Here is a 15,611-nt window from a genome sequence, read left to right on the forward strand (position 1 = left end):
GCGATTCATGGGGTCGCAAAGAGTTGGACACGACTGAGTGACTGAACTGAACTGAACTGATTGTGGTTTTAATTTGCATTTTCCTTGATGACTCTTGATGTTAAGCACCCTTTCATGTGCTTATTGGCCATTTGGGTATCTTCTTTGGAGAAATGTTTGTTCAGATCTTTTGCTCATTTTTTCCCTTCATTTTTTTTTATTGTGGCAAAATATATATAGTGTAAAATTTACCATCTTAACCATTTTTGAGTGTACAGTGATATTAAGTATGTTCATATAGATATACAACCATCACCACCAGCTACCTTCAGAACTCTTTTTGTCTTGCAACACTGAAACTTTATACTCGTTAAGCAATAACTCCTGCCTGCAATGCAGGAGACCTGGGTTTGATCCTTGGGTTTGGAAGATCCCCTGGAGAATGGAAAGGCTACTCACTCCAGTATTCTGGCCTGGAGAATTCCATGGACTGTATAGTCCATGGGGTTACAAAGAGTCAAACACGACTGAGCGACGTTCACTCACTCACTCATTCCCATCTCAGAGCCCCTGGCCTTCACCACTTTACTTTCTCTGTCTATGATTTTGACTACTCCAAGTACCTCATGGGCTTCTCCAGTGACTCAGTGGTAGAGAACCCATCTGCAATGCAGGAGACGTGGCAGGAACTTTGGGTTTGATTCCTGGGTCAGGAAGATCCCCTGGAGAAGGAAATGGCAACCCAATCCAGTATTCTTGTCAGGAAAATCCCACAGACAGTCCATGGTGTCTCAAGAGTTGGGAATGACTTAGCAACTAAACAACAAGTACCTCATATACTTGGATTCATACAGTATTTGTCTCTTTATGTTGGTTTCTTTCACTTAATATAATGCCCTCAAGTTTTATTCACACTGTAGCATGTGTACTAATTCCCTTCCTTTTTAAAGTTAACTAATATTCCATTGTATGTATGAGTTCCAGTTTCTACACATCTTTGCCAACATTTCTTATTTTCTGTTTTTTTTTTTTTTTTTTAATAATAGCCATCACAATGGCTATGAGATGTATTTCATTATACTTTGGTCTTAGATCCATTTTCAGTTAGTTTTTGTATGTTGTGTCGGTTAAGGGTGTGGCTTTATTTTTTTGCATGTGGATATCCAGTTTTCCCAGAGACATTTGTTGAAAAAACTGTCCTTTCTATAGCCAAAGGCCTTGGCTTCCCAGTCAAAAAAATTTGCCCACATATGTGGGGGTTTTGTTTTCTGGGCCCTCTATTTTATTCCGTTGGTCGATATGCCTATCTTTAAACCAATATCTTATTGTTTTGATTACTGTAACTTTGTAGTGAGTTTTGAAATCAGGAAGTGTGAGTCTTCTTAGTTCTTTTTCTTTTTTTGAGATTGTTTTGGTTATTCACGTCCCTTGAAAGCCGAGACATTAGTTTGCCAACAAAGGTCCGTCTAGTCAAGGCTGTGGTTTTTCCAGTGGTCATGTATGGATGTGAGAGTTGGACTGTAGGAAAGCTGAGCACTAAAGAATTGATGCTTTTGAACTCTGGTGTTGGAGAAGACTCTTGAGAGTCCCTTGGATGCAAGGAGATCCAACCAGTCCATCCTAAAGGAGATCAGTCCTGGGTGTTCACTGGAAGGACTGATGTTGAAGCTGAAACTCCAATACTTTGGCCACTCATGCGAAGAGCTGACTCATTTGAAAAGACCCTGATGCTGGGCAAGACTGAGGTCAGGAGGAGAAGGAGATGACAGAGGATGAGATGGTTGGATGGCATCACCGACTCGGTGGACTTGAGTTTGGGTGGACTCTGGGAATTGGTGATGGACAGGGAGGCCTGGCATGCTGCGGTTCATGGGGTCGCAAAGATTCAGACACGACTGAGCTACTGAACTGAACTGAGCTGAATATAAATAGTGTTGTTTTAAATTTCAAATTCAACTTGTTCATTGCTTACATATAGAAAAGCAATTGGCTTTTGTATATTAACCTCTTATCCTGAAACCTTGATGCAATCATGTATTCATTCCAGGAAAGTTGGGTTCTTTTTTTTTTGGTTGTTTTTGCTGTTGATTTTTTGAGGTTTATTCATAGATAATCATATTATCTGTGAGCAAACCCAGTTTTATTTTTTCCTTCTCAAGTATTTCCTTTCTTGACTTATTGTATTAGTTAGGACTTCCATTTTAGTGTTGAAAAAGAGTAATGTAATGGGACATCCTTCCCTTGTTCCTACTTATAGTGGGAAAGCATCATTACTTATAATATTCCTTTATTATTTTAATATTCCTGAGATCTGTAGTGATGACCCTTCTTTCACTTCTGATATGAGTAATTTGTGTTTTCTTTCTTTTCCTCTTAGGTAGCCTGGTTAAAGGCTTACTGATTTTAACTTTTAAGAGAACTAGCTTTTGGACTCGTTGATTTTCTATACTGATTTCCTATTTCAATTTCATTGATTTCTGCTCTAATTTTTATTATTTCTCTCTCTTATTTGAACTTAAATTGCTCTTGCTTTTCTAGTTTCCTATGGTGGAAGTTTAGATGATTGATTTCAGATCTTTCTTCTTTTACAATACATGCATATTTTAGCCTATCCTCCTTGTTGTTCAGTCACTAAGTCATGTCCAGCTCTTTGCCACTCCATGAACTGCAGCATGCCAGGCTTCCCTGTCCTTCATTATCTCCTGGAGTTTGCTCAAGCTCATGCTCATGGTGATGCCATCCAACTGTCTCATCCTCTGCCGCACATAGTTTTCTAGGGTTAACATTCCTTGTGTCATTTTTGTAGCAAAATCCTTTATGCATCTGGAGGAGTTTGTCCTAAGTTTGTCTGGCTGCTGGGCTTTTAAAATCAGCCTTTGACATTTCCAACACATGGCAGGTCAGCCCCACAGATAGTCTATGGGCTGCAAGTTCTCTGGGCAGAATCCAGATGGGCTTTCAGCACGTGTTTATGGGAATGAAGTAAACTATTTCTTTATATTTCTTATCCTTCTGTGTGCCTTTGGTTCCATGTGTGCATGTTTATACTGGCCATCCTAGGCACTACAAAAACATTGAGCAGTGGTCCTCAGCTTGGGCAGCATGTTGCAGTCATGGAGGGAATATGAAACATACTAGTGGCCAGGCCTCACCCCAAGCTCCTGGTGGAGCTGGCCTGGGCATGGAGTTATGGAAAGCCCCTCAGGTGATGCCAACATGAGCCTAGGTTTAGACCACTGTCCCAGACACCTCCCCATCATAAATCCTGCATCTGCCCTATTGCCCTAGAACAGAAATGAATGTTAATCATTAAGAAGTGGGAATAAGGAATCAATGTAAAGGCAACACCCTGACAGTACTAGGCTCAGGCTGACCTCCTGGATGCCTTCATCCTCCTAAAAAGGGCCTGTTATGCACTCAGGGGTCCTTCTGGGTGGGGAATTCTACGGAGCTCCAGGAGGATTAAACAACCTTGATGCAAAGATGCCAGAAAGTCTTGCATAAGGTGTTTTTGTTTTTGTTTTTGTTTTCTGAATGTGCCCATCAGATTACATCCTTACTGAGGCTTAGTGCCCAAGAGTCAGGGGACCTGACTGGGAAGTTTCTTCCCCTTCAATACTTACAGAGTTGGGTGGAGAGGGGCCTCATAGCAGAGTTGGATCCCAGGAGAGGAAAACATCTTCATTTAAAAAAGTTTAAAACCTGAAGCAGATGGCTTCTGATATCCACATCTGGAGCATAGAGTTAGTGGAAGACTGGGATATGGGACTGAAGGCCCAGAGATACAGGACTGAAAGACATCCCATGTCTTTGGGGTTGATGGAGGGGGAAGAGATAAGAGTGACCATATTATGGCAGGGGAGTGAGACTAAGAACTTGGGGAAAGATGAATTGTTTTTCCCCAAGAGATTGTCACATTGAGTGAAGTATCAGACAAAGAAAGAGAAATATCATAAGATATCACTTATATGTACTTATAAAAAAATGGTTCAAACAAACTTATTTACAAAACAGAAATAGAGTCACAGATGTAGAAAACCAACTTACGGTTACCAGGGAGGAAAGTGGGAAGGCATAAATTGGGAGGTTGAGGCTGACATATACACACTACTGTATATAAAATGGATAATGACTAAGAACATAGTGTGTAGTGCAGGGAACTCTACTCCATACTCTGTAATGACCTATACAGGAAGACAATCTATAAAAGAGTGGATATATGCAATGTTGGACAAGGAAATGGCAACCCACTTCAGTATCCTTGTCGGGACAATCCCATGGACAGAGTAGCCTGGCGGGCTACAGTCCATGGTGTCACAAAGAGTTGGACACGACTGAGCGACTAACAACACACACACACACACACGTATATGTATGGGATTCTACGTGGCACTAGTGGTAAAGAACCCGTGTGCTAATGCAGGAGATATAAGAGGCACAGGTTTGATCTTTGGATAGGGAGGATCTCCTGGAAGAGGGAGTGACAACCCACTCCAGTATTCTTGCCTGGAGTATTCTTGTGCTTGCCTCCAGTATTCTTGCCTCCATAGACAGAGGAGCCTGGAAGACTACAGTCCAGTTCAGTTCAATTCAGTCGCTCAGTTGTGTCTGACTCTTTGTGACCTCATGGACTGCAGCACACCAGGACTCCCTGTCCATCACCAACTCCTGGAGTTTATTCAAACTCATGTCCATTGAGTCGGTGATGCCATCCAACCATCTTATCCTCTGTCTTTCTCTTCTCCTCCCACCTTCAATCTTTCCCAGCATCAGGGTCTTTTCAAATAAGTCAGTGTTTCATTTCAGGTGGCCAAAGTATTAGTTTCAGCTTCAGCATCAGTCCTTTCAATGAATATTCAGGACTGATTTCCTGATGGACTGGTTTGATCTCCTTGCACTCAAGGGACTCTCGAGAGTCTCCACCAAGACCTCAGTTCAAAAACATCAATTCTTTAATGCTCAGCTCTTTATAGTCCAACCTTCACATCCATACATGACTACTAAAAAAATCATAGCTTTGACGAGATGGACCTTGTTGGCAAAGTAATGTCTCTGCTTTTTAATATACTGTCTAGGTTGGCCATAACTTTTCCTCCAATAAGCAAGCATCTTTCATTTTATGGCTGAAGTCACCATCTACAGTGATTTTGGAGCCCACCAAAATAAAGTCTGTCAGTGTTTCCACTGTTTCCCCTGTTTCCCCATCTATTTGCCATGAAGTGATGGGACCAGATGCCATGATCTTAGTTTTGTGAATGTTGAGTTTTAAGCCAACTTTTTCACTCTCCTCTTTCACTTTCATCAAGAGGCTCTTTAGTTCTTCTTCGCTTTCTGCCATAAAGGTGGTGTCATCTGCATATCTGAGGTTATTGATATTTCTTCCAGAAATATCTTGATTCCAATCTTGATTCCAGCTTGAGCTTCATCCAGTCCAGCATTTCTCATGATATACCCTGCATAAGTTAAATAAGCAGAGTGACAATATACAGCCTTGACGACTCCTTTCCCCATTTGGAACCATTCTGTTGTTCCATGTCCAGTTCCAACTGTTACTTCCTGACCTGCATACGGATTTCTCAGGAGGCAGGTCAGGTGGTCTGGTATTCCCATCTCTTTCAGAATTTTCCACAGTTTGTTGTGATCCACACAGTCAAAGTCTTTGGTATAGTCAATAAAGCAGAAGTAGGTGTCTTTTTGGAACTCTCTTGCTTTTCCAATGATCCAACAGATGTTGGCAATTTGATCTCTGTTTCCTCTGCCTTTTCTAAATCCAGCTTGAACATCTGGAAGTTCACAGTTCATGTACTGTTGAAGCCTGGCTTGGAGAATTTTCAGCATAACTTCGCTAGCATGAGATGAGTGCAATTGTGCAGTAGTTTGAACATTCTTTGGCATTGCCTTTCTTTGGGATTGGAATGAAAACTGATCTTTTCCAGTCCTGTGGCAACTGCCAAGGTTTCCAAATTTGCTGGCATATTGAGTGCAGCGCTTTCACAGTATCATCTTTCAGGATTTGAAATAGCTCAACTGGAATTCCATCACCTCCACTAGCTTTGTTTGTAGTGATGCTTCCTAAGGCCCACTTGACTTCGCATTCCAGGATGACTGGCTCTAGGTGAGTTATCATACCATCATGATTATCTGGGTCATGAAGATCTTTTTGTACAGTTCTTCTGTGTATTCTTGCCACCTCTTCTTAATATCTTCTGCTTCTGTTAGGTCCATACCATTTCTGTCCTTAATTGTGCCCATATTTGCATGAAATGTTCCCTTGGTATCTCTAATTTTCTTGAAGAGATCTCTGGTCTTTCTTATTGTTTCTATTGTATTCTATTCTATTGTTTTCCTCTATTTCTTTGCACTGATCACTGAGGAAGGCTTTCTTATCTCTCCTTGCTATTCTTTGGAACTCTGCATTCAAATAGGTATATCTATCTTTTTCTCCTTTGCCTTTAGCTCCTCTTCTTTTCACAGCTATTTGTAAGGCCTCCCCAGACAACCATTTTGCCTTTTTTCATTTCTTTTTCTTGGAGATGGTCTTGATCCCTGCCTCCTGTACAATGTCACGAACCTCCGTCCATAGTTCTTCAGGCACTCTGTCTATCAGATCTAGTCCCTTGAATCTATGTCTCACTTCCACTGTATAATCGTAAGGGATTTGATTTAGGTAGGTCATACCTAAATGGTCTAGTGATTTTCCCTACTTTCTTCAATTTAAGTCTGAATTTGGCAATAAGGATTTCATGATCTGAGCCACAGTTAGCTCCCGGTCTTGTGTTTGCTAACTGTATAAAGCTTCTCCATCTTTGACTGCAAAGAATATAATCAATCTGATTTTGGTATTGACCATCTGGTGATGTCCATGTGAGGAGTCTTCTCTTGTGCTGTTGGAAGAGGATGTTTGCTATGACCAGTGTGTTCTCTTGGCAAAACTCTCTTAGCCTTTGCCCAGCTTCATTCCAAGGCCAAATTTGGCTGTTACTCCAGATATTTCTTGACTTCCTGCTTTTGCATTCCAGTCCCCTATAATGAAAAGGACATCTTTTTTGGATGTTAGTTCTAGAAGGTCTTGTAGATCTTCACAGAACCATTCAACTTCAGCTTCTTCAGCATTACTGGTCGGGGCATAGACTTGGATTACTGTGATATTGGATGGTTTGCCTTGGAAATGAATAGAGATCATTCTGTCATTTTTGACATTGCAGCTAAGGACATGGAACAACAGACTGGTTCCAAATAGGAAAAGGAGTACATCATGGCTGTATATTGTCACCCTACTTATTTAACTTTTATGTAGAGTACATCATGAGAAACACTGGGCTGGAGGAAGCACAAGCTGGAATCAAGATTGCTGGGAGAAATATCAGTAACCTCAGATATGCAGATGACACCACCCTTATGGCAGAAAGTGAAGAAAAACTAAAGAGCCTCTTGATGAAAGTGAAAAAGGAGAGTGAAAAAGTTGGCTTAAAACTCAACATTCAGAAGACGAAGATCATGGCATCCAATCCCATCACTTCATGGCAAGTAGATGGGGAAACAGTGGAAACAGTGGCTGACTTAATTTTTCTGGGCTCCAAAATCACTGCAGATGGTGACTACAGCCATGAAATTAAAAGATGCTTACTCCTTGGAAGCAAAGTTATGACCAATCTAGACAGCATATTAAAAAGCAGAGACATTACTTTGTCAACAAAGATCCATCTAGTCAAGGCTATGGTTTTTCCAGTGGTCATGTATGGATGTGAGAGTTGGACTATAAAGAAAGCTGAGCTCTGAATAATTGATGCTTTTGAACTGTGGTGTTGGAAAAGACTCTTGAGAGTCCCTTGGACTGCAAGGAGAGCCAACAAGTCCATCTTAAAGGAGATCAGTCCTGTGTTTTCATTGGAAGGACTGATGCTGAGGCTGAAACTCCAATACTTTGGCCACCTGACGTGAAGAGCTGACTCATTTGAGAAGACCCTGATGCTGGGCAAAATTGAGGGCAGGAGGAGAAGGGGACGACAGAGGATGAGATGGTTGGGTGCCATTACTGACTCCATGGGCATGGGTTTGGGTGGACTCCAGGAGTTGGTGATGGACAGGGAGGCCTGGCATGCTACAGTTCATGGGGTCACAAAGAGTCAGACACGACTGAGTGACTGAACTGAACTTAACTGCATCTTGGACTCTTTTGTTGACTATGATGGCTACTCCATTTCTTCTAAGGGATTCTTGCCCACAGTGGTAGATATAATGGTCATCTAAGTTAAATTCACCCATTCCAGTCCATTTTAGTTCGCTGATTCCTAGAATGTTGACGTTCACTCTTTCCATCTCCTGTTTGACCACTTCCAATTTGCCTTGATTCATGGACCTAACATTCCAGGTTCCTTTGCAATATTGCTCTTTGCAGCATCAGACTTTACTTCCATCACCAGTCACATCCACAACTGGGTATTGTTATTGCTTTGGCTCTGTCTCTTCATTCTTTCTGGAGTTATTTCTCCACTGATCTCCAGTAGCATATTAATAGGGCACCTACTGACCTGTGGAGTTCATCTTTCAGTGTCCTATCTTTTTGCTTTTTCATACTGTGCATGGGGTTCTCAAGGCAAGAATACTGATGTGGTTTGCCATTCCCTTTTTCAGCGGACCACATTTTTTCAGAACTCTCCACCATGACCTGTCCGTTTTGGGTGGCTCTACATGGCATGGCTCATAGTTTCATTGAGTTAGACAAGACTACAGTCTATAGGTTTGCAAAGCGTCCAACACAACTGAAGTGACTTAGCACACAATGCACGCATGTATATGTATAACTGATACACTTTGCTGTACAGCAGAAACTAACACAATACTTTAAATCAACTATTTGTATTGATACTACAACTGTTTATATTGGAATATATTTTACTCCAATATAATAAAATAAAAAAGAACTTGGGGAAAGAATATTGACACAAGTAAGGAAAATGGACGTGTCTTCAGGTCCCCAAGGTAGGAATGGGAGAGATCTGGTTGCTCTGAGAGGGATAAGTTCTGAGCAATGAGGCTGGAGAGAGAGTGGAGTACCCAGGCAACCCAGATACATTGTGAGGGCCAACTATGGGCTTGGAGCATCCATGGATGTAGTGAGGTACCGACTCCCTGCCCCACCTTCCCTCCCTCTCAAAGGAGCAGGCCCCTAGGGCTGCATCCAAAGCAAGAGAGACTGCTCCTGGCCAGACTTCATACTGCCTCTCTCAAGTGTGATCTCTCCTATGAGTGCACTGACTCAGGGTGGTGGGGGGGGACTGGTGGCCTCCAGGGACCAGAGCACAGGCCCAGTGAGCAAAGCAAGGAGACAGAGCTCCTCCTGGGACCTGCACCCCATCTCAGGCCTTCATCTGTTCAGGAGGAGTTCATGGACAGGCACGATACCCAGCTCCAGAACTGAGTGACCAGGAACTGCAGCACTGCCCCTCCATCGCAGCTAGGGTCACCCTCCAGTAGAAACTTGAAGCCCCTCATCACAGCCGTGGACTCCTTCCTGGCAGGCAGGCAGGATGCTGGTGGGTGGCCTGGGGAGAGTAGGTGTGGAAGGAAGGAACCTGAGAATGCTGAGCTGGAGGCTGAGTTGGGTTTCCAGGTGGAAGAAGCACAGTCTGGGCCAGGGACCACTGTCCAAAGGCCCAAAGGTAGCAGGGGCTCTGGAGCCTGTAGATACTGCTGGGTGGTGTGGGACAGAGGTTTCTGGGTCCCAGGAGGGTAGGAGGGGAGCAGGAGAGAGGAGGCTGGCACCAGGTGAGCGAGCTCACCAGTCCCTGGTTGCTAAAGGTTGGGGAGGGCATGGTTTAGTCCCAGCTGCTGCTGCTGGTTTAGTCCCAGAGGGGTGGACAAATGAGCTGACTAAATTGACTGGCCGGTTTAGTCCCAGAGGGGTGGACAAATGAGCTGACTAAATTGACTGGCCAGTGACAGTAGCCAGGGACTTGGCAGACACCATCTCTGGAAGGGTGATCCCGGGTGCCTAAGGAGCCTGCCCTTCCAGTTTCGACTCCTGGTGTGGAGGGATGTTCTCTGTTCTCTGACTGTGGGTGGTACTAACCTTCCTTGTGCATCCCTCCCAGATCCGGACAAAGGACAGGATCTTTGACAGTATCAGCCACCTCATCAACCACCACCTGGAAAACAGCCTGCCCATCGTCTCTGCCGGGAGCGAGCTCTGCCTGCAGCAGCCAGTGGAGAGGAACCCATGACCCGCCAGCTGCCCTGTTCGACACTGCACCTGTGGTCAAGAGGGCTTGGTTCTTCCCAGTAGATGGGTATTGGGCCCCGGGAACCTGGGCAGCTGTCCATTGGCTCAGAGCTTTGTTCAGAAGCCCTAGGAGGAAGGCTTCCCTAAGATGCAAGTTTCATAAACTTGTTCAGAATTCTCATTAGCATATTAAAGGTGTACATACCTATACATCCTGTACAAATTATCCCTCTATATTTATATTTTTTAAGACTAAGAAAGATGTAAGACTAATGTTCTGTGCTGTATGTTTTTAATGAAAACTAAGTTTGACTGTAGTTGTCCAGGCAAAATGTTAATTCAGCTGACCCATTCCACTGGGAAATTCCACTGGGAAAGTGTTACCTATTAAGCACAATACAGGGAATAGAAGCAGCAGGAGGGTCAGTACTAAACATTTGGGATGTAACAGAGTAAGACAAGATGCTGCCCGTGCTCTGCATGCAAAGCGCTCTGAAGTGCTGGTCCTTAGGGCCGTCCCTTCTCATTGGTGACGCCTCCCAGGCTGCCTGCACCACACCCATGTTCATGGGGTTTCCAGCACCAGAGTTTGGGGTGCTGTGCTAAAAGCAGATGTCACTCCAGTTCCAGCTGTTTCAGGTAGTGCTGAGCACAGGCATGCTTTTCCCATGACCCTGGTTGCCCAGGGGTTCTTGGGGTTTCACTTCACTGCCAAATAGGGCCCAAAATAAGCCTCACGGATCAAGATCTTGACAGGTAAATGCTTCCTTTGTTTTTATCAGTTTAATGGCAAAACGAGGGTGTGTGCAGGGATATTGGGTAGCCGGGGATGTGTACATCCTCTCAGCCAATGGGCTGCTGCCGTACCGGCTCGTGAAATCCTGTCCCCTTTATATTCAGCAGAGGAGGAAGCATGCATTTGACCTGCGCAGAATATGGGTGCAAACACGTGTGCTCAGAGACGTTCCTTCGGTTGTGGATGATTAAGGTTTGCCTAAACCTACGGACCAGGCTCAGGAGCTTTGGGAATCAGTTTGAAGTCCTGCTTCTGGACAGATGGGTGGGTCTAGTGTCTGGTTTGTTTCCACGATAGGTTTCCCAATTGTTCCATGAAGAGGGTACCTGCCCCAGGCAGCACTTTGTCCCAGCTCCTTCCTTCAGGGTCAAATGCTCTGATCTCCTACTGGGTCTTCTGGTTTTAGGAAATTTGACAATGTTTCTAAATGTCTGGCTTGAGATTTCCATGCGATTTAACAGCTGATGACTTTTAAAAGATAGAAAGATTTATTCATTCAATGGCACCTTCCCACTAGTGCCACGACATTGGCTCTTGTCCAGTTAAAATCCCCTCTTGGGCAGCACCCCCTTCATCAGTGCAACAGAAAGACCCTCCACATACACTTAGCCTTTAATAGTAATAAATTTGATGCTTCCAGAATGAGGAGCAAAAAGTAGATTTTTGAAAACGCTGACGAGCGCTAATTCCACAAAGTTCTAATACTGTGTGTGAACCCTATTTCTACTTTGAGGGGGTATGCTTGGCCAGGATGGGAGAATGGGGTAGAGCTGACAGTTGAGGATGGGTTGGGGAAGGTCCAGAGCTTCATATTAGCATTCTGTGGAATTTTACCCCATGAATCCAAGCTGACAGTGGTTTCAATCTTCTAGAATGTTCTGCCGTGAATGGGAACTTTGTGGGGAGTCTGACACTAATCTAGAACCACTCCCTCTCCCCAACTCTGCCTCTTTCTGGACTGGTTCTGCTTTCAGGTGCAATTGGGATACCTGTTCCAGCTTATCCAGAGGCAGTAGGGGCTGAGTGGGGAAGGGCTGAGTAGCTGGGTTGGGCTCCTCCCCTGTGACAATGCAGATTTAAGGTGGCTGTGAGAATTGCCCCGCATTCTTTATGTATACCTGCATCCTGGAGATGTCCATAAATGTCTGACCTCTGTGGGAGGCACGATCCTTCTCTGTATGCGAGTGTACACACATATTCATGAATCAAACGACTTCTTTCAACAGTCTTGCACTCTCCGCTGCTAAGGCCAAAACATTCACATTTAGGGCAAAGCGGAGAAGGAAACAAGAGCGAAGACCTGAGAGCCCCTGAACACTTGATCTGTGTCTTCTTTTCTCTCCGGTGTGCAAGAAATGCTAATCTGCAGTTTTAGTAGCTCTCTGCTCTGAAGTTAGTGTTTATCTCAGTGGTGATAAGCAATATATGTTTTTTTTGGTTTTGGGGTTTTTTGGCATGAGAATCAATTTACAAAATTAAAAGTATGGGGGGATCAAATATCGTTTCAATGTTAATTAAAATATGTATTTTTAAGTTCAGATTATACCTTGTCTCCCATGGGGCAGTGGGACAAACCGGCACCCCGGTAGCCACTGGAGCGGATTTGAGACACAGCAAATGGCAGTGATTTTGTGGTCTTAGTTTTCTCCCCTTTGTAAAGCATGTAAGAGCTCACCAGGCCATCTCATCTCTTCCTTCAAGCGCCACGTGCCGGGTATCACGGAGCCTCACACACGGATGGTGAAACTGAGGCTCGGGTGGTGCCCACTTGCTCAAGTTCACGCGGTTGGCGGCAGCGAGCTGTTTTCCCGCTCCTTTAGGCGCTTCCTGAGCTCCGCGCTGCAGCTCCGCTGCTTTTCGGAGGCAAACTCCCGCCAGCGCAACCATGCGCTCCTGGGCCTCCGACTCCCAGGGCGTGGTCACTGCGCGCTGTGAGGGCCATCCTGGGCCCCTGGAGTGTACTAGGACCGGCTGTCCCTCTTGTGGGCCCTCCTGCCACTTTACCCAGGCCCCTGTGTCTGCTGGGAGGACCTGGCGAGTCCTAAAATGGCCCCTCTTGCTAAGTGGCCCTGGAGACGGCTCCTCCCTCCCCCATCATCTTGTGGGAATTAGCTGTGCCTTCTAGCGATTCCCACCTGCTGAGAGTCTGCAGGGCTTCCTGTGGGGCTGCTGGTCACTGGTTTCAGCCAGCTTTGAGGCCTGACTCCTAAGGATACTCTGAAGGCTCACAGTAGAAGCAGGGGGAGAATTCCCTGGGGGTCCGTGTGTGAAGGGAAGGGCCTAGTTTCAGGCTGGGAGGGTGGATGGAGCAGCGCTTGGTGAGGCCCCATCCCCACAGAGCCCTGTGCTCCAGGACAGTCTTGACTCCTGGCTCCATGTCCAGCCCCATGTCCTGAAGTGCCCCCTTCCTGTAGTGCAGCTCTCCTTTCAGGGAGCACTGAAGCATTATGTAAGAAATGCTTACGTAATGGAACGAATATCCTGGTCCTTAATTCCCCGAATCGGTCACCCCCTGAAGGCCAGTCACAGGATCCCAGGCTCCCTGGGCAGCCCACCTCAGCTCCTGCATGGAGAGCCACGTGCCCTTGAGCTGGCTGCTGGGTTTCTCTGAGCTCTGCCTCGCCACCTGCACCACAGGGCTGCACCTGACCTTGAGAGGGTGTGGGGGTGATGACTGTGTGTGAGCACCAAGGACAGTTGTTTTCTGGGATGTTTCACTCTCAAAGTGTACATCTGTGCTCTATTGCTGTCCAAGTACATATGGACAGCAGCCATAAATACTTTTATGTGAATGGCAGTGTGCATGCGTGCCAAGTCGCTTCAGTCGTGTCTGACTCTGGGGGATCCCATGGACTGTAGCCTGCCATGTTCCTCTGTCCATGGAATCCCATGGACAAGAATACTGGAATGGGTTGCCATGTCCTCCTCTGGGGGATCTTCCTGACCCAGGGATCGAACCTGCATTTCTTATGTCTCCTGCATTGGCAGGCAGATTCTTTACCACTAGCACCACCTGTGAATGGTGGAAGCCTAGTGGAAAATGCGAAGGAGACTGGAAAGATTACCAGTAGGTAACTATAGGACACAGAAAAATCTTGACCTTGTGTGTGTGTAAGTTGTTCAGTCGTGTGCTACTCTTTGCAACCCCAAGGACATAGCCTGCCCGGCTCCTCTGTCCGTGGGATTCTCCAGGCAAGAATACTGGAGTGGGTTGCCATACCCTCCTCCAGGGGATCTTCCCAACTCAGATGCTGAACCCATGTCTCTTATGTCTCCTGCATTGGCAGGCGGGCGGGTTCTTTACCACTAGTGCCACCTGGGAACTGCAGGACACAGACAGATCTTGACCTTGGGTTTCAGAAAAATACTCTTAAGTTCTGTAGTGAAACTTTAAGTTGGTTTTAATAAAGAGAAGCGGAAAAATGACTTTACTGGCACATGTCAGAAACCTGGAACTGTCCCTGCTCCTCAGAGGACAGCAAACGAGGGAGCGTCTTCAGATAGCACAGCTGGAAGGATCCATTTTTCAGTGAGGAAATTAGAGCTGATTGATTTCCTAGAAGGTGGTGACAGTCAGTGGCTGAATCTAGGACAGAATGCAGGACTTATTAGGGTCCTTCAGGGTTTCTACATAAAGTTCAGCCCCTGGTGGAAAATGGCAAGTAGTATTTCCCTCCTTGACTTTATCTTTATGCTCTTTTTCCCCCCCAAAATGCATAAAAGATGAGCCATTCACATGGACAAGAAAGTGTTTCTATTCCTTTGTTTAGTTTGTGCGTCTGACCCTTTGTGATCCTATGGACTGTAGCTGGGCCCCTCTGTCCGTGGGAGTCTCCAGGCAAGAATACTGGAGTGGGTTGCCATTTCCTTCTCCACGGTATCTTCCTGACCCAGGAATTGAACCCATGTCTCCTGCATTGGCAGGCAAGTTCTTTATCACTAGCACCACCTGGGAAGCCCAAAATTTTCATCTTTTTTATTGGAGTATAGTTGATTTCCCAATATTTTTGCCTAGGAAATCCCACGGACAGAGGATCCTGGTAGGCTACAGTTCATAAGGTCGCAAAAAGTCAGACATGACTTAGCGACTAAACAGTAACGTAGTTGACTAACAATGATGTGTCAGTGATAGATGTATGGCAAAGGGATTCAGTTATGCCCATAGCATGAATTTTACAGTGGGTTTCCGTGCCCTTCTCCAGGGGCTCTTCCTGAGCCAGGTGTCAAACCTGCCTCTCTTATATGTCCTTCATTGGCAGGCAGGTTCTTTACCACTAGCGCCACCTGGGAAGCCCCAGTTTAGCTTGGGGTCCCACAGAAGCAGACCCTGAGAAAGGCTCTGAGTGTATGTAGACTCAGGGTTGGGGAAGGAAGCTGATGAGGAAGGCATGATCAAGCAAATCACTAAGATGTAGATAACTAATTGCACTGGGGACTGAGAGCCAGGGCTGGACAGACCTAAGAGCTAACCCACCAGGGCAGGGATTGAGCCAGACATTTATTTACCCAAACAGCCCAGCACTGGTGGAAGGCTGTTTCTGGCCACAGTGTCCTGGCTGGTCTTTCACACACCAAACTGAGGAGTACTTGGGTGGAGAGACAGCCCTTCATAAG

At 45.5% G+C, this 15,611-nt stretch overlaps 1 protein-coding gene across 2 annotated transcripts in view; it reads left to right on the top strand.

Moving 5' to 3' along the window:
- SHC3 (SHC adaptor protein 3) overlaps positions 1–13,869 on the top strand; it is a 186,882-nt gene extending 173,013 nt beyond the window's left edge. The window contains exon 12 of one of the 2 annotated variants that reach the window (XM_018052523.1): positions 10,074–10,503. In XM_018052523.1, the coding sequence (XP_017908012.1) occupies positions 10,074–10,202 (129 nt within the window). In that variant the 3' untranslated portion in view covers positions 10,203–10,503. Of the gene's footprint in view, positions 1–10,073 lie in introns of both variants that reach the window. The other variant, XM_018052522.1, reaches the window with a different exon arrangement.

The sequence above is a fragment of the Capra hircus genome, chromosome 8, assembly GCF_001704415.2.
Source record: "Capra hircus breed San Clemente chromosome 8, ASM170441v1, whole genome shotgun sequence".
Classification (NCBI taxonomy): Eukaryota; Metazoa; Chordata; class Mammalia; order Artiodactyla; family Bovidae; genus Capra; species Capra hircus.